This window comes from Convolutriloba macropyga, chromosome 13 (assembly GCF_964194025.1).
Source record: "Convolutriloba macropyga chromosome 13, txConMacr16.3, whole genome shotgun sequence".
Taxonomy (NCBI): Eukaryota; Metazoa; Xenacoelomorpha; order Acoela; family Convolutidae; genus Convolutriloba; species Convolutriloba macropyga.
Window position 1 is genome coordinate 13,548,837 of NC_134480.1, and position 26,964 is coordinate 13,575,800.

The 26,964-nt window shown below is 33.8% G+C and overlaps 2 protein-coding genes and 1 long non-coding RNA gene across 7 annotated transcripts in view; 2 read left to right on the forward strand and 1 right to left on the reverse strand.

Moving 5' to 3' along the window:
* LOC142351863 (striatin-interacting protein 1 homolog) overlaps nt 1-26,964 on the reverse strand; it is a 454,798-nt gene that overhangs the window by 424,255 nt on the left and 3,579 nt on the right. The gene's annotated exons all lie outside the window — the stretch shown is intronic.
* On the forward strand, nt 16,432-18,207 carry LOC142352287 (uncharacterized). The gene has a single exon (XM_075404789.1). It carries the CDS (start codon nt 16,433-16,435, stop codon nt 18,062-18,064), a length of 1,632 nt encoding a protein of 543 aa, XP_075260904.1. The 5' UTR covers nt 16,432; the 3' UTR covers nt 18,065-18,207.
* LOC142351520 (uncharacterized) lies at nt 22,630-24,543 on the forward strand. Its single transcript, XR_012760964.1, has 2 exons — nt 22,630-23,499; nt 24,015-24,543. It is a non-coding gene; the product is annotated as an uncharacterized LOC142351520 (long non-coding RNA).

A 26,964-nucleotide genomic window follows, 5' to 3' on the forward strand; every position in this document is an offset into this window, starting at 1 on the left:
CGTTTTTTTGACCAACATTTTGATTTTTTTAAAAAAAAAAAATAAAGCACAAATGGCACCAAATATGCTTCTGAAGTCAATTTTTTGAATTTACCCGAAATTCAGTCCTTATACTGCTATCATATTCGGCAGCTAGGGCAAGGGCTTATTTCTTCCACTTCCAGTGGCAATGATCTGGAAAGAAAATTTTGCCGTGTTTTTCTGCTAATTCAAATCGACAATTCTCCCAATTGCATGTTTTTTTGATATATTAAATTTTTTTTGTCAAGTTTTCTTTTTTCAAACATTTGAAACAATTACGTTTTCAATGGACGCGCAGCAGTAGCAAGGCTGGTTTTGGTTTAATTTTTTTCAATCAAAATAGTTGGATTGTATTGGAGTGTTGTCTTTTAAAAAAATATTTTTATATATTTGGTCCATTGCTTACCAGAATGATTTCATATCGATCCTCAATTGATTACGTTCAGTTGAAGCCTAATTAACATATATCATGTTTTGAGATAAAGGCTCTTCGCTTCAGCAAAGCGTTTTCTTCAATTTTAATCAAATTCTTGTGTTTTGGTTGCTTTTTGTTCCTTTTTGTACATTCATGACTAAGTCAAATTGATCAAAGATCCAACGGTCTTCTCTCAAGTGTAGAGGTAAACCTTTATAATTCATTTAGTTGCTACTTTGTCTTATTTCTCACCATGTAGCCTATTGTGAGTGACGAAAGGTTGCATTCTCTTCCAGTGAGTTGAAATGGAATATATTTGGTGAGCTGCGGTTTTGTTTGAACTCGTTTTTGTCTGTGATACTTAGAGTTCTAACAATTTTTTGTGATTTTTAATTGTTTGTGTTAATTATTGTTGTCTTTCCACATTTTTGCAATACATACAAACCCCATTGGCCTTGAAAGAAGGAGCAATTGAACTTATAAACATATTTTAGTGAATAGCTTATAGTTTTTACGGCTTCGACAAAATTTGCTTGCAAAAATTAATTGAATTTTTATTTTTGCCTTAAATTGACGTTGTTTTTTGTAGTTGTATGGCATTTCCTGAATAATGACACGTCGACGTGTCTCAATGGTTTAAATGTTTTGTGCTCTCCATTTATAAAAATGATTTCAAAAATGACTTTGAAATGGTTTTTCCAAAATATTAATTTGCTTTCTAGTTTTCCCTTTTTTATAGTTTTTAACTGAGTTTTTAGCTCTCTTTTTTGAATGGTCCCAAAAAATTCCCGGTGAAGCAATTTTTAAACCCTTTTTTGATTTCATGTTTTAATTAAAGGCTATGACGCTATATATTCTTTAAAATTGAGATTTTGGTTCTGATCAACTGTGGTTCATTTTCCTGTCTTTCTCACCAAGTGCCCTGTGAAAAAGGACCACTTTGTGGCTTTGGTTTTGCAGTTTCTGGAATTTTTTTGTGGTTTTTGATTATTTGCGCAGTTTGAGTTTTTTTCGCATCTTCACGTTATTGACAGATCACCTGTAGCATTAATAGCGCTACAAGCAGGCCCAATTTAACTTATATGATGTTCTCTTTGAAATGCTCTTAGTTTAACGGCATCGAGATTGTTCTCGCAAAAATTTAGTTTGTTTTTTTGCCTGTGTTTGTTTTGAGAGTGCAGTAACGCTAACATTGTTTATTTTAAGTTTTGCCATTCTGACCTTGTTATTATTGAGCGTTTTGTTTAATTGACTTTGTCTCTTGATCCCAATGAACGTGTAGTAATTGATTTCTATGTCTTTCATCACAGTCTCATTAATGACAGGTTCCGTCGTCGTTATGTCAAGTACCTCTGAGATGTGAGAAATACAAAATGCTTCATTCACTGTATTGTAAAACATGCGATGTCACGTTTTGTTCGAAGTGTACCAGTGATCACAGTAAGCATGAACTGGGGAGCAGTGCTCAGCGTGCATGTGAAATAAGAAAGGAACTGTTTGAAATCCTGACAGAGTCTGAGAAGAACGAGAAACCGTTGAGAGTAAAGAAAGAGTCTGTGATTGAGCAGAAAGTCCGTCATTCGAGTGAACAAGATAAGTTGAAGGATACTTTCATTAAAGAGGTAGCAAATTTTTGAAAGGCTGAATTGAGTATGATTGAGAACAACTATAAAGTTTTTGAGGAAAAGGAGAAGACAGTCATGGACGCGATCGAAGAAGTTGTTGATTTGCACCAGAAAACGCGCAGCATTCTATCCCTTGATGATTGTCAGTTGATACGAGACGTGAGAAAATTGAGAGAGATATCAGTTTAATGTGAACAGAATTCAAGATATATTTTAGCTTATAACTTTCAGTGCGAAAGCTGCGACATATCGGTTGTTGAAAGAGTTTCAGGGCTGTGCTAAAAAACTGAAGCAAAAATTACAGTCGAAACTGGGGCTCCCTGCAGTTGAAAAAGTTGAATTGGTCCCTAGAGAAGAGGTAGAGAATTGGACTTATCATGATTATGTGAAGTCAGATGTATCAGACGAGTGAGAACAAGATGGCCCTATTTTTGATTAGCAAATTTAAATATCACTTCCTCCTGTGTTGATGTATTTTTACATTGATTTAATCTATAATCATGCATTACTTGTGATTATTTTGAGTCATTTTAAGTATGAATTGTGTGGGTAATTTCATGTTTCATCGTCTTTCCTTGTGTAATATTTTTGTTCCGGCCCCACCTCGTTTGTTATTTTGTTCTGTTCATTCGATATTTCAGCCTAGAGAGTTTTGAGAGGTATCACTAGAAAGCGCGTCCGGTGTAGAATATGTAATTGAAAAGATTTTAGCTCAATATTTTTTTTGCAAGGAGCTATAGAGGTTTAAAGCTTCCTTCACTTTCGACTCTTTTCCGTTGATTTTGTTCACATTTTCCGTCATTTTCGTCAGTTTTGCTCAAATTTGGTAAAATTGTTCACGATTGTTGTAGTTGTTTTTAAATTGCGTGACGCGCTTTTTTGACCAACATTTTGATTTTTTTAAAAAAAATAAAGCACAAATGGCACCAAATATGCTTCTGAAGTCAATTTTTTGAATTTACCCGAAATTCAGTCCTTATACTGCTATCATATTCGGCAGCTAGGGCAAGGGCTTATTTCTTCCACTTCTAGTGGCAATGATCTGTAAAGAAAGTTTTGCCGTTTTTTTCTGCTAATTCAAATCGACAATTCTCCCAAATGCATGTTTTTTTGATATATTAAATTTTGTCAAATTTTCTTTTTTTAACATTTGAAACAATTACGTTTTCAATGGATGCGCAGCAGTAGCAAGGCTGGTTTTGGTTTAGTTTTTTTCAATCAAAATAGTTGGATTGTATTGGAGTGTTGTCTTTTAAAAAAATATTTTTATATATTTGGTCCATTGCTTACCAGAATGATTTCATATCGATCCTCAATTGATTACGTTCAGTTGAAGCCTAATTAACATATATCATGTTTTGAGATAAAGGCTCTTCGCTTCAGCAAAGCGTTTTCTTCAATTTTAATTAAATTCTTGTGTTTTGCTTGCTTTTTGTTCCTTTTTGTACATTCATGACTAAGTCAAATTGATCAAAGATCCAACGGTCTTCTCTCAAGTGTATAGGTAAACCTTTATAATTCATTTAGTTGCTACTTTTTCATCTTATTTCTCACCATGTAGCCTATTGTGAGTGAAGAAAGGTTGCATTCTCTTCCAGTGAGTTGAAATGGAATATATTTGGTTAGCTGCGGTTTTGTTTGAACTCGTTTTTGTCTGTGATACTTAGAGTTCTAACAATTTTTTGTGATTTTTAATTGTTTGTGTTAATTATTGTTGTCTTTCCACATTTTTGCAATACATACAAACCCCATTGGCCTTGAAAGAAGGAGCAATTGAACTTATAAACATATTTTAGTGAATAGCTTATAGTTTTTACGGCTTCGACAAAATTTGCTTGCAAAAATTAATTGATTTTTTATTTTTGCCTTAAATTGACGTTGTTTTTTGTAGTCAAATGGCATTTCCTGAATAATGACACGTCGACGTGTCTCAATGGTTTAAATGGCTTGTGCTCTCCATTTATAAAAATGATTTCAAAAATGACTTTGAAATGGTTTTTCCAAAATAATAATTTGCTTTCTAGTTTTCCCTTTTTTTATAGTTTTTAACTTAGTTTTTAGCTCTTTTTTTTGAATGGTCCCAAAAAATTCCCGGTGAAGCAATTTTTAAACCCTTTTTTGATTTCATGTTTTAATTAAAGGCTATGACGCTATATATTCTTTAAAATTGAGATTTTGGTGCTGATCAACTGTGGTTCATTTTCCTGTCTTTCTCACCAAGTGCCCTGTTAAAAAGGACCATTGATGTCCAATTGAGACCGACGGTTGCATAGTTTGTAGTTATATTTCGGTTTTTGGCTTCCACATTGTTTTAATGAAATTGATTGAAAATTTGAGTTCTGCCTTTTTCGTTGTTATTTTCCAGTCTTATGACTTCGTCTTACTAATTACAGGCCCAGTTGGGTTCTCAGTGAGTTACAAGTTATGCGCTATACTTTTTTAATTTGAAGGTTTATGTCTGCTATTTTTTTTTGAAAATTTTTCTTCTCAAAAGGAGTCTAACGATTTTTAAAATTTGCCACAGTTATAAGATATGATTTTTTAGTAGTTTTCGTTTTAGCTAGTCGCTTTGTGGCTTTGGTTTTGCAGTTTCTGGAATTTTTTTGTGGTTTTTGGTTATTTGCGCAGTTTGAGTTTTTTTCGCATCTTCACGTTATTGACAGATCACCTGAAGCATTAATAGCGCTACAAGCAGGCGCAATTTAACTTATATGATGTTCTCTTTGAAATGCTCTTAGTTTAACGGCATCGAGATTGTTCTCGCAAAAATTCAGTTTGTTTTTTGCCTGTGTTTGTTTTGAGAGTGCAGTAACGCTAACATTGTTTTTTTTTAAGTTTTGCCATTCTGAACTTGTTATTATTGAGCGTTTTGTTTAATAGACTTTGTCTCTTGATCCCAATGAACATGTAGTAATTGATTTCTATGTCTTTCATCACAGTCTCATTAATGACAGGTTCCGCCGTCGTTATGGTTTAACTCATTTAGTGGTTTCAGTTTGAAAAAATTTTTTTGTAATGATAAACCACTTATTTGTGAGTTGTGAAAGTATGTGAATTTTTGAAAAACTTTTAATCTTCCTCATTTGGTAGACAATTAAGCCAAAAGTGCGGTTGATTGGGCTCCGAACATCGTTAGATCCTTTTTGAGCCCAAAAATGTAGTTGAGCGGGATCGGAGCCTTCTTGCTACACTTATAATCATTTTCAATGACACCTAGTTTTTAACACCTATTATCTTTTTTTTTCCCAATGATTTCCTCCCTTTGTTTGAATTCTATTGGGAAAATCGACACCTTGCCTCTTAGGTCATTTTTACCGATGTTTTTCCAAGTGACTTTTTTAGGCATGCCGAATATTTTGTGCAACATAGACTAAAAATGATCTATATTTCCTGTGATAGAAGAGAAGCTAAAAATTTGATCGCTTATGAGGCCGTAAACAAACATTGTAATTAATATAATCAGTTGAGAAACCAGAAAACTTGCAAGGTTTTTATGAGTCATAAAGAATGTTCCCATAATCATATTCAAAAGCACGCTATTTATAAAATGAGGCTTTGAAAGGAACTAAGTTAATGAGGCGATATACACATTTTTTTTTCGTTTAGTCAGAGCCAGCAAGACAAGATTTGAGAGCTTATCATTTTTGCGATTATTGAAAAGAGTTTTCATCATGATCAAGCAATACTATCAAGTTCAGAGAAATGTTGTCGAGGGTGGGCCTAATCAGTTCATTTTTTTGTTTCTTGACTTAATGTCTTTGACGCTATATGTTCTTCGAAACTATTTGAGATTTTGGTACTGATCATTAACTGTGGTTCCTTTTCCTGTCTTTCTCACAAATTTCCCTGTTAAAAAGGACCCATTGATGTCCAATTGAGACCGAAGGTTACATAGGTTTCAGTTAAATTTTAGCTAGTGATTGGTTCTAACAATTTTTTGATACTTAGAGTTCAAAAAATTGTTAGAACTCTAAGTATCACAGACAACTCGTTTTTGTCTGTGATACTTAGAGTTCTAACAATTTTTTGTGATTTTTAATTGTTTGTGTTAATTATTGTTGTCTTTCCACATTTTTGCAATACATACAAACCCCATTGGCCTTGAAAGAAGGAGCAATTGAACTTATAAACATATTTTAGTGAATAGCTTATAGTTTTTACGGCTTCGACAAAATTTGCTTGCAAAAATTAATTGATTTTTTATTTTTGCCTTAAATTGACGTTGTTTTTTGTAGTCAAATGGCATTTCCTGAATAATGACACGTCGACGTGTCTCAATGGTTTAAATGGCTTGTGCTCTCCATTTATAAAAATGATTTCAAAAATGACTTTGAAATGGTTTTTCCAAAATAATAATTTGCTTTCTAGTTTTCCCTTTTTTTATAGTTTTTAACTTAGTTTTTAGCTCTTTTTTTTGAATGGTCCCAAAAAATTCCCGGTGAAGCAATTTTTAAACCCTTTTTTGATTTCATGTTTTAATTAAAGGCTATGACGCTATATATTCTTTAAAATTGAGATTTTGGTGCTGATCAACTGTGGTTCATTTTCCTGTCTTTCTCACCAAGTGCCCTGTTAAAAAGGACCATTGATGTCCAATTGAGACCGACGGTTGCATAGTTTGTAGTTATATTTCGGTTTTTGGCTTCCACATTGTTTTAATGAAATTGATTGAAAATTTGAGTTCTGCCTTTTTCGTTGTTATTTTCCAGTCTTATGACTTCGTCTTACTAATTACAGGCCCAGTTGGGTTCTCAGTGAGTTACAAGTTATGCGCTATACTTTTTTAATTTGAAGGTTTATGTCTGCTATTTTTTTTTGAAAATTTTTCTTCTCAAAAGGAGTCTAACGATTTTTAAAATTTGCCACAGTTATAAGATATGATTTTTTAGTAGTTTTCGTTTTAGCTAGTCGCTTTGTGGCTTTGGTTTTGCAGTTTCTGGAATTTTTTTGTGGTTTTTGGTTATTTGCGCAGTTTGAGTTTTTTTCGCATCTTCACGTTATTGACAGATCACCTGAAGCATTAATAGCGCTACAAGCAGGCGCAATTTAACTTATATGATGTTCTCTTTGAAATGCTCTTAGTTTAACGGCATCGAGATTGTTCTCGCAAAAATTCAGTTTGTTTTTTGCCTGTGTTTGTTTTGAGAGTGCAGTAACGCTAACATTGTTTTTTTTTAAGTTTTGCCATTCTGAACTTGTTATTATTGAGCGTTTTGTTTAATAGACTTTGTCTCTTGATCCCAATGAACATGTAGTAATTGATTTCTATGTCTTTCATCACAGTCTCATTAATGACAGGTTCCGCCGTCGTTATGGTTTAACTCATTTAGTGGTTTCAGTTTGAAAAAATTTTTTTGTAATGATAAACCACTTATTTGTGAGTTGTGAAAGTATGTGAATTTTTGAAAAACTTTTAATCTTCCTCATTTGGTAGACAATTAAGCCAAAAGTGCGGTTGATTGGGCTCCGAACATCGTTAGATCCTTTTTGAGCCCAAAAATGTAGTTGAGCGGGATCGGAGCCTTCTTGCTACACTTATAATCATTTTCAATGACACCTAGTTTTTAACACCTATTATCTTTTTTTTTCCCAATGATTTCCTCCCTTTGTTTGAATTCTATTGGGAAAATCGACACCTTGCCTCTTAGGTCATTTTTACCGATGTTTTTCCAAGTGACTTTTTTAGGCATGCCGAATATTTTGTGCAACATAGACTAAAAATGATCTATATTTCCTGTGATAGAAGAGAAGCTAAAAATTTGATCGCTTATGAGGCCGTAAACAAACATTGTAATTAATATAATCAGTTGAGAAACCAGAAAACTTGCATGGTTTTTATGAGTCATAAAGAATGTTCCCATAATCATATTCAAAAGCACGCTATTTATAAAATGAGGCTTTGAAAGGAACTAAGTTAATGAGGCGATATACACATTTTTTTTTCGTTTAGTCAGAGCCAGCAAGACAAGATTTGAGAGCTTATCATTTTTGCGATTATTGAAAAGAGTTTTCATCATGATCAAGCAATACTATCAAGTTCAGAGAAATGTTGTCGAGGGTGGGCCTAATCAGTTCATTTTTTTGTTTCTTGACTTAATGTCTTTGACGCTATATGTTCTTCGAAACTATTTGAGATTTTGGTACTGATCATTAACTGTGGTTCCTTTTCCTGTCTTTCTCACAAATTTCCCTGTTAAAAAGGACCCATTGATGTCCAATTGAGACCGAAGGTTACATAGGTTTCAGTTAAATTTTGGTTTTGATTGCTTCCACATTGTTTTCATGAAATTGATTGAAAATTTGAGTTCTGCCTTTTCGTTGTTATTTTCCAGTCTTATGACTTCGACTGACTAATTACAGGCCCAGTTGGGTTCCCAGTGAGTTACAAGTTATACGCTATACTTTTTTAATTTGAAGGTTTATGGCTGCTATTTTTTTGAAAATTTTTCTTCTCAAAAGGAGTCTAAGGATTTTTAAAATTTGCCACAGTTATCTTATTTCTGTGATTTTAAGGATTAGTTTCACTGCAGACAGGTCTTCTCCTCGATCTTTTGAACTAAGATATGATTTTTTAGTAGTTTTCGTTTTAGCTAGTCGCTTTGTGGCTTTGGTTTTGCAGTTGCTGGAATTTTTTTGTGGTTTTTGGTTATTTGCGCAGTTTGAGTTTTTTTCGAATCTTCACGTTATTGACAGATCACCTGTAGCATTAATAGCGCTACAAGCAGGCGCAATTTAACTTATATGATGTTCTCTTTGAAATGCTCTTAGTTTAACGGCATCGAGATTGTTCTCGCAAAAATTCAGTTTGTTTTTCGCCTGTGTTTGTTTTGAGAGTGCAGTAACGCTAACATTGTTTATTTTAAGTTTTGCCATTCTGAACTTGTTATTATTGAGCGTTTTGTTTAATAGACTTTGTCTCTTGATCCCAATGAACGTGTAGTAATTGATTTCTATGTCTTTCATCACAGTCTCATTAATGACAGGTTCCGTCGTCGTTATGTTTTAACTCATTTAGTGGTTTCAGTTTGAAAAATTTTTTTGTAATGATAAACCACTTATTTGTGAGTTGTGAAAGTATGTGAATTTTTGAAAAACTTTTAATCTTCCTCATTTGGTAGACAATTAAGCCAAAGGTGCGGTTGATTGGGCTCCGAACATCGTTAGAACCTTTTTGAGCCCAAAAATGTGGTTTAGCGGGATCGGAGTCTTCTTGCTACACTTATAATCATTTTCAATGACACCTAGTTTTTAACACCTATTATCTTTTTAAATTCTTGTGTTTTGCTTGCTTTTTTGTTCCTTTTTGTACATTCATGACTAAGTCAAATTGATCAAAGATCCAACGGTCTTCTCTCAAGTGTATAGGTAAATCTTTGTAATTCATTTAGTTGCTACTTTGTCATCTTATTGCTCACCATGTAGCCTATTGTGAGTGACGAAAGGTTGCATTCTCTTCCAGTGAGTTGAAATGGAATATATTTGGTGAGCTGCGGTTTTGTTTGAACTCGTTTTTGTCTGTGATACTTAGAGTTCTAACAATTTTTTGTGATTTTTAATTGTTTGTGTTAATTAATGTTGTCTTTCCACATTTTTGCAATACATACAAACCCCATTGGCCTTGAAAGAAGGAGCAATTGAACTTATAAACATATTTTAGTGAATAGCTGATAGTTTTTACGGCTTCGACAAAATTTGCTTGCGAAAATTAATTGAATTTTTATTTTTGCCTGAAATTGACGTTGTTTTTTGTAGTCGTATGGCATTTTCTGAATAATGACACGTCGACGTGTCTCAATGGTTTAAATGGCTTGTGCTCTCCATTTATAAAAATGATTTCACAAATGACTTTGAAATGGTTTTTTTAAAATATTAATTTCCTTTCTAGTTTTCCCCTTTTTTGATAATTCCCGGTGAAGCAATTTTTAAACCCTTTTTTGATTTCATGTTTTAATTAAAGGCTATGACGCTATATATTCTTTAAAATTGAGATTTTGGTGCTGATCAACTGTGGTTCATTTTCCTGTCTTTCTCACCAAGTGCCCTGTTAAAAAGGACCATTGATGTCCAATTGAGACCGACGGTTACATAGTTTGTAGTTAAATTTTGGTTTTTATTGCTTTCATATTGTTTTCATGAATTTGATTGAAAATTTGAGTTCTGCCTTTTTCGTTGTTATTTTCCAGTCTTATGACTTGGTATGACTAATTACAGGCCCAGTTACGTTCCCAGTGAGTTACAAGTTATACGCTATACTTTTTTAGTTTGAAGGTTTATGGCTGCTATTTTTTTGAAAATATGTGTTCTCAAAAGGGAGTCTAAGGATTTTTGAAATTTGCCGCATTTATCTTATTTCTGTGATTTTAAGGATTAGTTTCACTGCAGACGGGCCTTATCCTCGATCTTTTGAACTAAGATATGATTTTTTAGTAGTTTTGTGTTTTAGCTAGTTGCTTTGTGGCTTTGGTTTTGCAGTTTTTTTTGGAATTTTTTGGAAATTTTTAGGAAATTTTGGACGTTTTTTAGGAATTTTTTTGTTGTTTTTGGTCATATGCCCAGTTTTGAGTTTTTTCGCATCTTCACGTTTTTGACAGATCACCTGTAGCATTAATAGCGCTACAAGCAGGCGCAATTTAACATAAATGATGTTCTCTTTGAAATGCTTTTAGTTTAACGGCTTCGAGTTGTTTTTTTGCTAAATTTCAGTTTGTTTTTTTTGCCCGTGTTTGTAAAGCTAGCATTGTTTATTTTTTGTTTTTGCCATTCTCACTTTGTCATTAAGCTTTTTTTAAAAGACTGTCTTTCTGTTCAAAATAAAGTGTATTCGATTTATATGTCTTTTCTCACAGTCTCATTAATGACAGATTCCGTCGGCCCTGTTATGCGTTATTTTTTAATTCATTAAGTGGTTTGAGTTTGAAATACTTTTTTAAAAAAATTGTACACCACTTGTTTGTGAAAGTATGTAAATTTTTAATGTTTTTTATCTATTCCTCATTTGGTTTTATCTTTTTCCTCAATTTAGCCACAAATGTGGCTGATCGGGGTCGAAACATCATTAGAACCGTATTGAGCGAAAAATGTGGTTGAGCGGGCTCGGAGACTTCTTCCTTCACTTATAATTATTTTCAATGAGACCTATTTATTAACACTTATTATCGTCTACCTTTTTCAATGAATTCCTTGCTTCGTTTGAATTCTAATGGGAAAAATGACATCTTGCCTCTTAAGTCATTTTTACCGAGCTTTTTCCATGTGACTTTTCTAAGCATGTGGTATGTTTTTATGCCACATAGACTACAAATTATCTATATTTCCTGTGATAAAAGATAAGCTAAAAGTTCGATCGATCGCGAGGTCGTGAACAAATATCGTAATAAACTTAATCGGTTGAGCAACCAGAAAATTTGCATGGTTCTGTGTTAGTCATATAGAATGTTCCCACATTCCTATTCAAAAGCACGCTTTGTATAAAGTAGAAATGTTGTCGAGGGTGGGCTTAATCAATTTGTTTTTTTCTTGACTCATTGTTTCTCATCTTTTCTTTGAGGATTATAACGAAAAATCTCAAATGGTTTGTCATATCATTTCAAAAGAACTATGACTAAAAGTTATAAAAAATTATGTGAGAATAACTATGAGAACCAATTCTTTCAGATGACCTTTGTGTTTGGGGAATTTCCTAGATAATACTCATCAAGCAATTTTCAGAAAGGAGGTTTGTAGCAAAATGTTAGGATTGTTTTTTTTATTCCTCGAGATCAATTCAAGCTTGCAAAACTGCTATAGTAGGATAATAAAATTTCGAATAAAACCATCTATTCAATATATCCGAGCAAAATAACATGAAAAAGCCTTTCGAAGCTTTCAATTTCTCATGATCTGATTTCGGGACCACGTGAAAAAATATAACACCTGACAATGTATCTGATTTTTCATGAGTTGCATGAAGCGTTCTTAGTTCAGAGGTAGTTTTTTTCCTGCTTGTTGGTTGATTTTTTTAGAAGAAATAGCTAAGCGATTTATTATTTGTTTTAACTGTTCGGATTATTTGGCAATTAAAAGGCGGATTCGTAAATAAATGGAAATCTGTTGTGATGCAAACTAGTTTCCAGACTTATAATGTAAAGTTTCATCAAGAAACAGTAGAAGTTAAGAAAGTTAATAGAACGGAGAAGTGTTGGAAAAGTTCAAAAAAAAAGTATTAGAAAAATGCATCAAAATTGTCGGAACGAATTATACAGCTAGTTAATTTTAAAACAATAAACAATAGACGAGTGAGCTGCTGAGAAAGTTCTAGTCATATCTCAGCTTTTGTGCAACGTTCAAATTGTGATGTTTAGAAGATATGCCGTCTTCGATAAAATTGTAGTCAAAGTTTTCTTTGCATCTGTGGCTTTCTAGTTGTTTTTCTGAAGCATTATAACTACAGCATTGATAGAAGCATCGTTTTACGGCCTAGTGGACTCGAGGCTCACAACATTTCAGCGCCGACCAAGCACATTTCAATGGTAAACACTCAATTCAGTTCTGAAACGTTGCATCTCCAGAATATTTTGAAGTTTCTTTTCGTTCCATTATGATTATATTGAGGTCATAGAGTTCGCCTGTGCTAAAATTTATTTTCTATAGTCTGATTCGCGGAAGTTGCATCTGAGCAGCAAAATATCTTACTTTTATTTTTTCTAACGGGTAATTACTATAGTAGTTATACACGCTCTTTTTTCTTAACCTTGGTTCTAGGTAATTGCCACAAAGCCCATTTAGCTTAGTGGTTAAGACTTGCTACACAAACTAAATGTTACAAGTACTCACGTGGAAGTACGAATCGCATATAAAGCAAGCTTTGATGGCGCTGAGAATATTTTTTTTCATGCATTATTTTTTACTCGAAAATCATGACTCGTCAGTGTAAATTGGACATTAACAGAGTTTTGGACATCCAAAAAAACAGAATGTCTATAGACTAGTTCAGCACTGAAGTGCTCTGCCAGCAACCTCCGGGTTCAAATGTAAATAGAAAGAGCTCTGGCCTTTTTTGTTTACTTCAGAAAAAAATAGGTCGACGTATGAATGATGATTTTTCCCTGAAGACAAATAGCCTTGACGAAATTTTATTTTTTTAATTTATATCTGAATCAGAATTGTCATTATCTAATTCAAACCTCAAGTTAGTAAAATTAGCAGAGGAAGAGGAAATCTTGAATGCCCGAATCCGTAATAGAAGATCCCAAAAACATGTCTGTAGATTGGACTCTTGCCAATGTACAAGTAATAGTACACGTGTCCTTTTTGCAAATCGTTTTCTGAACTTCTAACTCGTTGAGTTTCAGAAACGGCTCAAGTTTTTCAATAGATATTTTTTATAGTAATTTTATTTGCTTACTGAGAACAGGTAATGGCTCTTCAAGTATGAAAACACGGACAGAAAGCACTTGTATTCTCTCTTGGAGGTCATTCTATCGGTTTCTATTCCTTGTAACAGTTAGGTTAGTTAGATTGCACTTTCGTTCTGGCTCATCTATTTGCTTCGTTTATTAATAGCCGCACAGCGATAGCTGGGGCTATTATTGGCCTTATCTTGGTTTTTTTTACAATTCAAAGAATTTGAAATGTATTGGGCGCTGTCATTTTTATGGCTCGAAGAGGAGTATTGGTGGAGCGTCTTTTTTGATCGATAGTTCACATTTGGGGCGTTGATTTTACATCATGTTTTAAATACACTCCAAAAATTATTTAAGTGTTTAGTCAAGCTGCTGAACGAATTGAAGAGCAGAGATGAGAGATTGGTTTTCTGGTCATGAACTTTATTGGGAGATATCGAGAAAAGTAGGTTTGAAATATTTTTCACCAAGTGAGCAGAATTTTTTTGATCACGTGCGTCTTTTTCGATGCAGTTTTTTTGTTTTCACTCTATTTTTTAGGTCAAAGTTGTTTCTCTCAATTATATAAACTGAGAGAAACAACTAAGCAAAATATATTGGTGTCTATCGAAGCATTTTGCTGTTTTAACATTTTTCAGCTATTCAGTTTTCAGCTATTTTTTTATCATTTTCCCTTGTATTAACCGTCTTTAACAGTATACTTTTCTGTACACTTATTCATTTTGTTGCATTCGGAGATCTGTATGTTTGAAACGAGTTGTTCCAGCAGTTTTAGTGCTCTTTCAAATTGCTTGAGTGTTATTTTGAATTATTTTTGTTGAAGAATTGAATAAATCTAGCAAATTTTTTCTGAGATGTTTTGTCTGTTTTTTGAGTTTTTGTCTGTTTCTTCTGATTTTAAGCTTCTCGATTTAGTTTTTCTTGGTCAATTTTTCATGAAGAGCTTTTCTGTAGGTGTTGCTGCTATCAAGGCTAGACATGGCACTTTTAACTGGAATTAATTCTACAAAATAATAGATTTTCAGGTTTTTTGTTCTTTGCTTATTTTACTTGTTGTTCAATGTTTCTCCTACGAGTATTGGCTGGGTGACTGGCATACCAGAAGTTGTAATTGAAATTTTTCGTAGAGTAATGGTTTAAAAAATTGCATATTGTTCATTTGTCGATAACTTTCTTGAGATTTTTTTTCGATTTTTTTTCCTTTGTTTCTTTTACCTTTCCTCAGTTGTTCCTTGATGAACCAATTTTGTTATGTCAAATAGTAATGTTGTGTTTTTTCAAGGTTTTAGGCCATTTTTGTTTTATTAGATGGTATTTCAGTTTTATTTCTAATGTTATTTCTACAACGTTCCTACTGTTATCGATGAAAATTGTGAACTTTTTTAAATGTTCTACGTCGAGTCGTTTCTGGACAGCTGTTTTCGGCTGGATCTGTTCACAATGTTTTCGGCTTTTCCACTTCAGTGGGAAGTCCAATTAGCGTGGTGAATTTAGTCACACTGGATTAGCAAAGGGTCAAAAACTCAAGAGGCTTGAAGCATGATTTCTTTCCATGATACCTGTAAAGTGGACTGAGAGATTGGTGTTTGATTTTTGAGACCAAATGTTTTTCACGTGCGTCAATTTAACTTCGGCTTTCAGGGTTTCTTCTCCTTGAGCGCTTTTAATATGATACATATGTGTTCTGATTGCGCCTACTTGCAATCACCTAATTGCACCAAGCAGCACTTAATTTTTTATGTGTGACACTATTTGTTTTCGTAAATGATTAGTGAATATTTGATTTCGTCCACTTTTAAAAATTTTAATTTTTTTCTCTTTTGCATCAGTGCCGTCATTTACAGGTCTGGTTAGCTCCCAAGGATGCATGAATGAACCTCCTAAATGGTTTGAGTTAATAGCTAGCGGTTTTCATGACTTTCACAGTACTTTTCAAACATTTTGAATGAATTTATTATTTTTGCAATTATTTGTTTTACTTTTTTTGTCCTATCTTTTAATCTCGTCAGGAACAGTTCGCATAGGTTGATAATAGGGGTTACGTAAATCGGTTTAATGGATTCTGTTCAAAGATAATGCTAATATTGATTGTTTTTAAGAAACATTGATAGTTTAAGGCTTGCGAGTTTTTTGTTGACTTTTTTCTTTTGTAATTTTTGACAGTTCTCATTGTTTACTAAGAAAGTTTTAATTATGCAATTTTTCTTTTCAGTTCCTAGATTTTGGTTTCTGTGTCTTGTACGCTGTTCGTTTTTATATTTTTCAAATCATTTTTTTTGAATTCTAATGTTTGATGTGTTTATTGCTGTCTTACAACTCAATCTCATTAATGACAGGTTTCATCGGTTAATAAGATTGATTCATCAAAGTTTTTATGTCAGTTAATAGAACTGTTTCTATCAGTCCTATGCGATTACAATCTCTGACTCTCACACTATTTGTTCCCAAAAATGATCTAGCGAGTTTTTTTTTGGCGAATCTGCCTTTGTTATCTTATCATCGAATGTCCTTAATGACAGGTTTCAAAGACGTTTAATAGCAGGTTGCCAATAATTTTGGGGCTGTCTTTCAAAAAATAAAAGTTGATTTTTTAGTCTTGCTTGTTTTTGTTATTCTTGTAATCTTATTGCTTAGTCTCGTTGGTAACAGTTCTCATTGTTTTTCAAATGAGACCTAATTGGTTGTCAGGTCATAAGTTCAACAGTTCTGCTAGAATTTCGACAAATAAAATTTTAAGATTCATCGTTTTCATTTTAAATTTAAACTGCATTTAACTAATTTTATTTATTCTATACAGCGAAGTAAAAAAGAAAACAGCGCCAATCGCAGGCCAAAGCACTTCAAATGAACACGTTTTCAAATGAAAAATGTATCAATTCATTATAAGATATAATGTAAAATATTTTGAAAATGCTGCTATTTTGAAGCAAATGAGATTTTTCCGCTGTGAAATTTTAACCTATTAACGATTTTTAACCTTTTCAGGTAGAATGAATTGCTTTAAATGCTCATCATGTGACGAGACCAACGAGCGTCTTTACTCCTGTGACAGCTGTCTCGATGATTCCGAGGAATGTTCGAATGAGGCTCAGAAAGAGTTATTCTGTGATTTATGTGTCGTGCCTCATGTGAAAAAGGGTCACGATATCAAAACTGCCAAAGGTCAAGTACCTCTGATATGCGAGACACACAAAATGCTTAATTCACTGTATTGTAAAACATGTGATGTAACTTTTTGTGCGAAGTGTACCAGTAATCACAGTAAACATGAAATGGGGAGTAGTTCCGAGCGTGCAAGCGAGATAAGAAAAGAACTGTTTGAAATCTTAACGAAGTCTGAGAAGCGTGAGAAACCGTTAAGAGTCAAGAAAGAATCTCTGATTGAGCAGAAAGTTCGTCATGCAAGTGAACAAGATCGGTTGAAAGAGATTTTCTCAAAAGAGGTAGAAAAGCTGCGAACTGCTGGAATGAATATAATTGATAGTAATTATGAAATTTTCGCACAAAAAGAAAAGTCAACCGTCGATGCAGTCGATGAAGTTGTTGATTTGCAACAGAAAACGCGCAACCTTCTATCTGTTGATGATTGTCAGTTGATACGAGACGTGAAAAAATTGAGAGAGTCCTCAGATAAATGTGAACAGAATTCAAAAAGTGTTTTATCTGATAAATTTCAGTGCGAAAGCTGTGACATTTCGGTTGTTGAAAGAGCGCTTCAGGGCTGTGCGGAAAATCTGAAAAAGAAGTTACAATCGAAAATGAGCCCCGTTGAATTGGTTTCTTCAAAAGATATTAAGAATACAGACATCGATTACCAATCAGATGAGTCAGAGAAGCTGATGGTTGAGAGATATACCTTCGATTTGGAGCTGAATTTACCCACTCGTAGATGTGCTTTTAGTGATTGTAAAATCAAAATAGATGAGGTTTCTGCTGATGGTAGGGGAAAAATCATTGATGGACGTCAAATATGTTCTCTGACTTTTGACCACAACCTGCAAAATGTATTTTTCAACCGGGATATGTCGATTGTTATCCTTCAGACAGTCGAGGACAGTCTGATCGAAATAAAGAGGGAAAAAGACGGACATAAAAGCAGAATGGTACAACTTGAAATGAGGAAGGGCTTTATCTGTCCGTACATCTATAAAAATGAAATATATCAATGCTACTACAATTGGATTTGGAATAATGTTTATTTCGGTCATACTGGTGTTGGCTTGAAGAATTCGGATGAGCCGAGATTATTATCCTTTCAAGTGCACCCGTACGTGTGTCTTTTGGCTGGAAATGGTGATATTCATGTTTTTGGAGATGATCCTCGGGAGCATTTCAGAATTCCTCGAAAAGTTCATAAAATGAGGTCTATTGATTCTGTTAACTTCTCAAAACGCAACGTTGGAGCAATATTATTCGCCTGGTCGGATAAAATGAAGTCGGTCTCTCTGTTTTGCCAAAGACCGGAAGGTATGTTTTTTCCGACTGATAAGTTCTCGTGGAGCTGTCCAACTAACTTAATCCGGCTAAGTAAACCAAGCTTCCCTCAATTGTGGATGCTTCCGGCTGTGGAAAAGAAGTCTGCAAATAGATCAGAGAGCGTTTATGGAGTTATCCGAGCCTAATACCACTTTTCTGAGTGGAAGAACTTTGTTTTTGCGGCACAAAGCTACTTGTCCCATTTATATAGATTTACTACATATCATTTACATATCATTTTCAAGTTGCTGCCTTGAATTTTGTAAAAATATCTTTTCTCTCATTCAAAATATCAGTTTTGTTTCCCTGAGACAACGGTCAAACAAGGAAAAGGAACGAAAATTTGTTTTGCAGTGCTGCGATAGTAGAAGTATAATAGTACAGCCAGGTAGAATATATTGATTTTGAGTCGGTTAAATATAATTTGAAATTTCTCTGTATTAAAGCTATGGGAAAATTGAACCGCTATTGTGGCTTCTCATAATATACAGATACTAAGCAGAGGAATGAAGGCAGAAATGGAGAAGATCCGATTTCTTTTCACATATCAATGGTTGAGTTGATCTACATCCCGTATATATTACGCGCAAGGTGACACAGAATTTTTTCCCGTTGATTTTTTAAATCGTATTCCTTTGAAATAAATCATTTCCCAAGCTGCAATATTGCCGTCTTCTGATTTTTTGCTTGTCTTAACAGTTGGGGGACTCTGCCGCTCAGAAAATCCATACAACCAGATAAATCAGAGACAGTGAAATGATGAAGCAAGCTCTAATTTACTTGTCTGCTGGTTCCCTTCTTCCGGTCTTGTTAGCTGTTGCAAACTAGATTGTCTCAAAATGAGTCAGTTCTTATTCCGGACCTGAATATTAATTTTCTTATCAAGGCAATAAGCATGAAATATACTTGCACTACAATGGAAAGAATAATTTCAAAGACAATTTGTAATAGTAATCAAAATATTAATGAAACAGTTCTCGATTATCACTACCCGAATAAGCAGCTCAAGAAAATGCAAAGCTATTTTTTTATCTTCTTTTTGTATAACAAAGCAATTTCTTTTTGTCACGTAATTCAAATGTCGTATCAATCAATGTTTGCTCAGCAAACCATACAAATTAAATCAGAAGGGCTCTTATTGTTCCGTTTCGCTCTTTAAGTCAACCGCTGAAAGTAGGGCAAACCAGCCTCTGTTGTTTGCCCTTTGTAACCACGCTCTGTTCGAAGATCCAAATATAACTAAAAAACCAAAATCGTTCAAATATATTTTAAACTCCTGGGGGTGAAGTGAAATAGGGAAGGGTCACCATGTTAGGTTAAATTAGTGAAGATAAATGTTGTCACGGAGAGCTTTGTGATCTCACCCCCAATAGTTCTGGGGTGTTGGTGAGGGACAAATATGCCTTCACATTCGAATCTATATTCCCCAGCTAATCTACATAACCGTTTCCATGCAAATCGGACAATCTTTTTTTAAATAAAATTGATCTACAAAAATTTTGCATATTAATTAAAATGAAAAAATGATTACTTTCAACTTGTGTAGAAATATTCAGACACATTGAACCCGTTTTCTTTGAGATTCCAGCTATTCCTCGTGAATGAATTTAAAAATAAATAAAATCAGCTCTTCCGGTGGTGTTAGCTTGAGTTGGGTGCTAGAACCGTTCCAAATAGTCTTTTTATACAAAGATAACCACTGGAACTCTAGTCCCGATCATTTGAAACAACCCAAACATTTGAGAGAAATCGGATGAAAGACCATATATTCGTAAAAAGGGAGTGATCTGCTTAAATTGCATTTTCTGTATCTCCCAACCACCAAGTTCTGTTCAAAATTAGGTTCACTCTCTAGTGGAACTCTACAATTAGCTTAATTTGATCAATCATATAGACTTTGGCCTGCTACGCATAGACAACTTTGCTAAGATATCTAGACAGCTCAATAGGTTTTTATTTAGTAATTTAAATGTATATGTAGCTCCTTGAGTCACTCTATTGCCTTTGAAACATCAACCTACTATTACAAAAATCTAAACTCAATTTACCAACGAAACCTATCAAATTATGCCTCTTATGACCATACTTTAATTTACTATCCTCATCTTTGCAACCTAATCTATTTCCATCCTTTTCCCCATTTGCTCTAATGAACTGGCTTTATTGGATTTATTATGTTTTATCTGAACGTTTAGAAGAAGTATTTGGATTTAGAATTGGATGTTGATGGAAATCGTACAATTTAAACGCAATTCAATTAGTTTTTTGGTTGTTGATGTATGCTTCCATTGTTTTAATCATTTTAAGAGTTGATTGTATGTGGGATGTGTGTAGTTGAATTTTTACTTGTATATCGAGCATTGTAAACACCTATTATATTTTAATTTCGCAGCAAATTCTGGGACTCTTTTGAACTTATATGTGAGAAACGGGCCGCTGCCTCTAAGGTGAATTATAGCTAGCCCAATTTTTTCCGATGGCTTTACCAAGCTTACTGTATTTTTTCTTGTTGAACATAGGTTGCAAATATCTGCGTTTCTATTGATAAAAGAATAACGATAAAAATCAATCACTCGCCAGGTATTGAACCAATATTCAAATTAACGCAAATTCTTATCGTAATCAGGTGAAAAACCAGATGATTCGTCTGATTCTATGTGTTTAGGTGAAACAAACGCAAAAGACCTCAAATTTGGTTTTCACAATCATTTAAAAATTTACAATCGTTTCCGGAAATGTTGTTTTTTTTTGCTTTCTGGCAAAGTATTTTTTTAACTTTTGAATTTTTCTGATTTTTTCTTATGTTTTATGGACAAATTGGCTGAGTCTCTTACTTATTTTCTCATTAGTGGAAACTTTCTTTAGAATAAGAAAAAGAGTATAGAAAAGCAATATCATAATTGAACTGCCGTGTCTTCTCAAAAGAACACTAAGCAAGCCTCCGAAAAATAGAGGAAATTAGAAGTCGGAATCAATTAATCTAGATGACCGCTGTACAGCAAATTTAATCACAAATAGTTATCAAGTAATTCATAAATATTTGAAAATTTTGAAATATTGTTTTCATTCCATAAAAACGACAACAATGCTGCAGAACTGCCTAAGTATGATTTAAAGCCTTTCGATAAAGTAAATCATTTACTTCAGGAATTCTAAGAAGAATAAACGCATAAATATGGAAAATCTTTTGAACCTATTACTTTTTCCTTGTCAGCTTTGTGAGCAATAATTAACCCTACCAAAATCGAAAAAACTGCCTGCGACACCTTGCTTTTCTGTTAATTTCATGTAGATCGTCATACAGGAAACACCATTCAGACAAGGTGATGGTTGCTGCGTGGAAAAAGTAAAGGTTTGATAGCACATCTTTTCATTAAAAAAATTCATTAGTTCTGTAGTTTTTGTAAATTTTTGTTCTTGCTCCTGTTTTATGCGTTTTACAGTGCCTTTGGATGTGGCATAGGTGCTCAAAAATCGGCGGGAAGTGTTTTGTAGGTTGTATTGAGAACAGTTATTGAGACTTTGGAATTTTTAGAGAATATTTTAATAGAGTTTTTAGATTTTTAAGATTTTAACTTCCTTTTTGCTCGATTTTTCCCATTTTTTTCAAAAAGTATTTATGGTTATTTTACCCCGTCGTTTGATAGTCTTTTGTTGAACTACATTAAATTATGCCAGACAATCTATACTTTACAATCCCTCTGGAGTCGGAACTTTAAAAAAATTAGAATTTTTTTCCAGAATTTGTTTTTTCCCTGATAATTTGTTTAAGCCGAATTCATTCAAATTGAAGAGTATAATGAATTTATTTATTTTATCAATTAGTGGTTGGCTAGCGTAGGTTTTTGTTGACTTCGAGTCGATTCCGGAGTCGTCCGGTTGTTTTTTTATAAGTGAGCGAGCAGGAAAACCGGATTCATGGAGTGAATAAAATTTTTTTCAGTGAACAGTTTCTGCTGATTTCGATTTAGGAGAATATAGTTTTTCTTTGTTCATCCCTTCTTTTGAAACAGAGTGAAAAATGTAGTTTCTTCGCTAAGCGAGCATACTTTTTTGTTCACGTGCGATTTTTTCAAGCTTTTTTGTTTTTTGAATATTCTATGGTATCTAAAATTTGTCTCAAACTAATGTTATAATTTTTAGTTTCTTTTGATAGCGTCTCCAATGTTTTGAAACTGTTCAAATGTTTTGAAGATTTTTTGTTCACGTGCGGCTTTTTCAAGCGTTTTTTTGCTTTTTGAAATTTTTATCGTGTCTAAAAGGTTATCTTAAACTCAAGTTATAATTTTTGTTTCTTTTGATAGCGTTTCAAATGTTTTGGGTAATTGAGGGCAGTTTGTTCAGCATATTAAAAAAGGTCATTTTGTGAAAAACTTTAGAGGATATTTGCCTTTAGTTTGTTCTGAGCATAAAATTCTCCACAGTTAATTCTGTGAGACTTGTGATGTTACCTTCTGTTTCAAATGTCGTGGAAAACACAGAGAACATCGGTTAAGAAGTGCTGAAGAGCGAGCGAATGAGTTAAGAAAGGAAATTTTTGAGATTTTGACTGACTTCGAAATTAGTGATAAACCGTTACAGGCCGATGACAGAAATGACGAAGATGAATTGGTAGAACTTGTCACTCGAGAAACAGAAGAACTGAAACAAATTCTTATAGAAAGGATTGATAAAATGTATAAAGATCATCAGGAAAAACTTGTTGATTTTATAGGTAGAATTGGCGATTTGCAGCAACAAGGTAGAAATGTTTTATCGCTAATACACAACTTCAAACAACTTTGTGTTCTTTCTGCCCAGTTGAAGACTAACCGGGACTTTGTGACGTCATGGAGTTTTCCTAACAAAGACCAAGCTACAGCAGAATTAGAAAAACATTTTCAAATTTTCAAACAGACCATCTTGGTAAATTTGCCAAATTTGGTAAATTCGTCGAATTTGGCCATAAACTATATGGATCATTCTCGAGAAAAGAAAGCCATGAAATTATGGAACCCAAATTCTGGCTCGGATGTGAAAAATGATATGTTTGAGTTTTATTCATCTGTAGGTGATTCATTTACGGATCCTTTGTGTTATCGGTTGATTTTATCGGCTGAAGTGTTATTAATTCAGAAAACAAATGAGCCCATACTTGATGGAAGGATTGAATCTGGGATTCAAATTGCCTCTCGTCCTTTTCGCAAACTTGTGAAAAAGTTTTTCTTTCACACTGACATGTCAAAAATTATTATTCAGAGAGATGATGCTTGCTTTGATATGTTATCCGCCGAAACTCGCTACGAAGTTAAAAATTTTGATCTGGAAATCAAAAATGGCCTTCTGTGCCCTTATTTCGTTGATAAGAAAGTTCATCAATGCTACTGGAATGCAGAAGAGGAAGCCATTTGTTTAACACATACGGAGAAAAAATTCGATTGCGAATCTTGTCCCAAGTTAATTTCTTCTGAGATCCATCCCGTTATGTGTTTTTTGACAACCAAAAATGATTTTATAGCGTACGATTTAGTTGCCTATTATTTTATCTACGTGCCTTTTATTATGCATGGCTGTGATTCGATTGATTATGTGACAACATTTGGTTCTGTGACAAATTCTTTAAATCGACTTTTCTTTTTTTGGTCCATCAAGTAAAGAAAGAAGAAAGAAAGAATTTATTTCTCCAGTACTAAATGAAATAACAACTTTCAAAAACGGTAACATATATGCAAAAAAAGAAAGGATACTAACAATAGAGTCATGCTGGACTTTTAAGCTGGAGAGGGCAGACAACGAAGCCATCAGGCCTACACAAGGTCTGCCCCACTGCATAATACGTCTTCAAAGCAAAATGAAAAAAGACCTAGAGAAGAAAAGGGCTCTGTAAAACAGTAGCAAAAGAAGTCACAAGTGTTTCTGATCATTAAAAAACGTCCAAAAACTTTTTGGTCCCACTGCCAAGGTCTGAGCACCACGAGGACGCTCACAAAAGCAAAGAGCTGTAGAAAAATCAAAACTTTAGAAAAATCGATATTTTTGTCTCCTATCGACCAAAAAATTTCTAAGTGTTTTTGGTATCATGGACCAAAAAAGGGCCATATCTCGAAAACTAAAAAGTCGAGTAGTGTGATAATTTATGATTGGTATTTGAATGGTGGATTCAAAATAGAGAGACAAAAGTGGACTGATCCTACACAGCCGATCCTACATTCCCGACCCTTCCACATACAAGGCTCAGTTCGGAATTCTCAAAAATATTCTTTGAAGCTCAATCTACGAGCAGCTGTGAAACGCGATAGCTCCAAAAACTCGACAGAAAATTTGCGATACGTATTTGCTACATCGGGCAAGGTTGAACCACTGTAAAGTTCCTAGTCTCAGGTTTGTTATAACATTCAGTATTTGGAGAGCTTTTTAGGCGTTTTGTTTTGGCTTGATCTGTTTTCTTTTAAACTTAATTTAGCGAGGATTAAGGATTCAATTAGTTTGATTAATTATAGAGCTGATAACATTATTCAATTGCTTTTAATGCTTTGTTTATTGCAGTTTTGTACAATTGGTGAATTCTAAATGCAGTTTGTTTACTTGAATGTTGTGTTTGATCAGTTCATTGCAACTTATTCGTAATTGAACAAGTGTTAGTTTATTCGATTTGTGAAGAGATCATTGAAAGTTTTAAAATAAGTTTTTCAGTAAGCGTAAGGTATCAAATTGCGATTATATTGTGGTTGCATGAGCAGAAAAGCCAGATTTGGAACTTTCAATTAAGTCTGTCACTTTTTAGTCTGTTGCTAAAACAAAAGCGATTGTTAGATAAACACATGGACCTAGTGCACATAGATAGCCGAGTGGTTAATATGTGAGTCAATTACGTCGCAGGTCGGGGGCTGGATACTCCCCTTGTTTGGAATTTTTGCACCCATAAAAAATTATCTAGACTACAGTCCCCTCTGAATTAAATTGCACCGCCTGTCGGTCGAGAGCAATTGGTACAATGGTGGTCGATTAAGGTTTCTTGGTGAATGTCCTTGTGTTCCGTCAAGAGGTTTTGTTGAGAGAGGTTTTCTACTTGGGTGATGGGAAGTTTAATAAGATTTAGGGCAATTGTTATTGATTTTTGAACACGAGTTTTCAAACGTTGTGTTCTCAGATATTGTTTTCTAAAGTACTTTGGTGTATATTTTAATTCTGCATGTAATTGTGCAGTGTTTAAGGGCTTCTAACTTAAGACTGAGGAATTTAAATCCAACCTGTTTTGTTTTTTTTTGTCGTGATTAGCACTTGGTTCATGTTTTGAGGCACTGCGATGCAATAGCGCCAAAATCGGGACTAGCAAAAGCGAAGTCGACGTTTCCTCATGTATAAACAAGTTCCTCAGTTTTATTCATATAGGTTTTTTGTGTTTTTGTTGTTTTGTCTGATATTGTAGCTGGAAACAATGCGTGAAAGCTTGAAGATGATTCTCACCGATGATTTGTCGAATAGATAATAATTCTATCAGTTTTTAATATTAAACCATATGACTTGTGGAAGTTTAATTAACCGCATAGAAATGATTAAGGGGTTTTTATGACTTTTAAAGGAATAAGTTTTGAAATAAGTTTCTGAAGTGGGAATGATTATATGAAGGCGATTGCTGCAAAATGTGAACCACCGGGTTATACATATTTTTATATGTGTATTGCAGAGTTCTTGCGGGTAACCTTATTCTTATGTATTTTTATTCCTCAATACCAGATGAATGGGCTGCTAAAATTCAAGCTGCGGAAACTGCTCCAAGACATGTGTTTCAACATTAAATCTGACAGAGTCTCATGGAAGAATTAGGAAAAATTCCAATATTTGACTCCAAAATTGTTGTTTTCCTTTAACTCTAGTTGGGATGTGCTGGTTACAGAAAATTGTTACTTAAGAATCGATAACGGGATGTATTAGGAAATCAAAGAGAACTTTTTATACCGGTCTTTTCAAGCAATCAATACACCTGGAAATAATTATGCTGATCGGTCTATCCATGTAATTCGAGACTGCAATTTGAGTTTCAGCGTTTGTTCGTTTTAACATCTGGGCTCCGTAATGCCTGTTTGGATATAGTATTAAGACCTTTTCCATCGTAATGAAACGTGCCCCCTAGAGAATATAAGCTACACTTTCGATGCAGGACAAAGATATTTTCACAGTTTGTATTTTATAAATTAGTTGGTTTCTCAAAAAACCAGAGGCCAAACTATCTGTAAAACTCTTAACACGGTAATAAAAAATTATCAAGGGGTTAGTTTTTGTTCATAATCCTGTGTTTGTCAATGAACGAAGGGCTCTTATTTAACTTTTCTTATTTGTACGGCGAATTTCTACCGCAAAATATTCTGCTGTTACTCAATGCAAAATTGTGCAATTTTTAACGAAAAGAAAGAACGAATTAATTTCTTCATGCATTATTGAAAATTAAAAATTTAAATTAGCTCAGCAATTTTCAAAATTTAACACAAAATTAGATAGATAAGAAGGACTGACTAGCACTATACAAATTGTAACATGAAGAGGACAGATAACAAGACCAGATGGTCTACAATGACCTGCCCAGGATTGATGAAAAACAAAACATCACATTAGAATTAATTGGAATGAAAAGTTAAACTGTAGTCGAAACAAACGTAAACAAAGATTTCACAAAATGAAATGAGACTGTAGAAAAAAACTCTGCTTTCTGTCGTCGGTCATGGGTTGCTACATGTTAACAGAAAAAAAATCTGTTATCCTACATACATTAATGCAGTCTAAAGCTTAATTTTAAAATTTAAAAATCTTTAAAAAAATCGGAACTTAAATACTAGGCCTGCGAGATTTTACGATTGATCCCCTTCTTACTCCCTTAGCGACCTTGCCTCTACTGACTGTGGAATGAGCCTCTGGATTCAACTAGTGAAGCCAACCGGTCATGGACCATCTGATTGAGTAAAGGCAGCAAGGTCAGGAGTAAGTAGAAGTCACAAAAAATTACCCGCAGCTCAAACACTAAATACATACCGTACTAACTCAAAATTACTAACAAGGAAAGTTGTTTTGA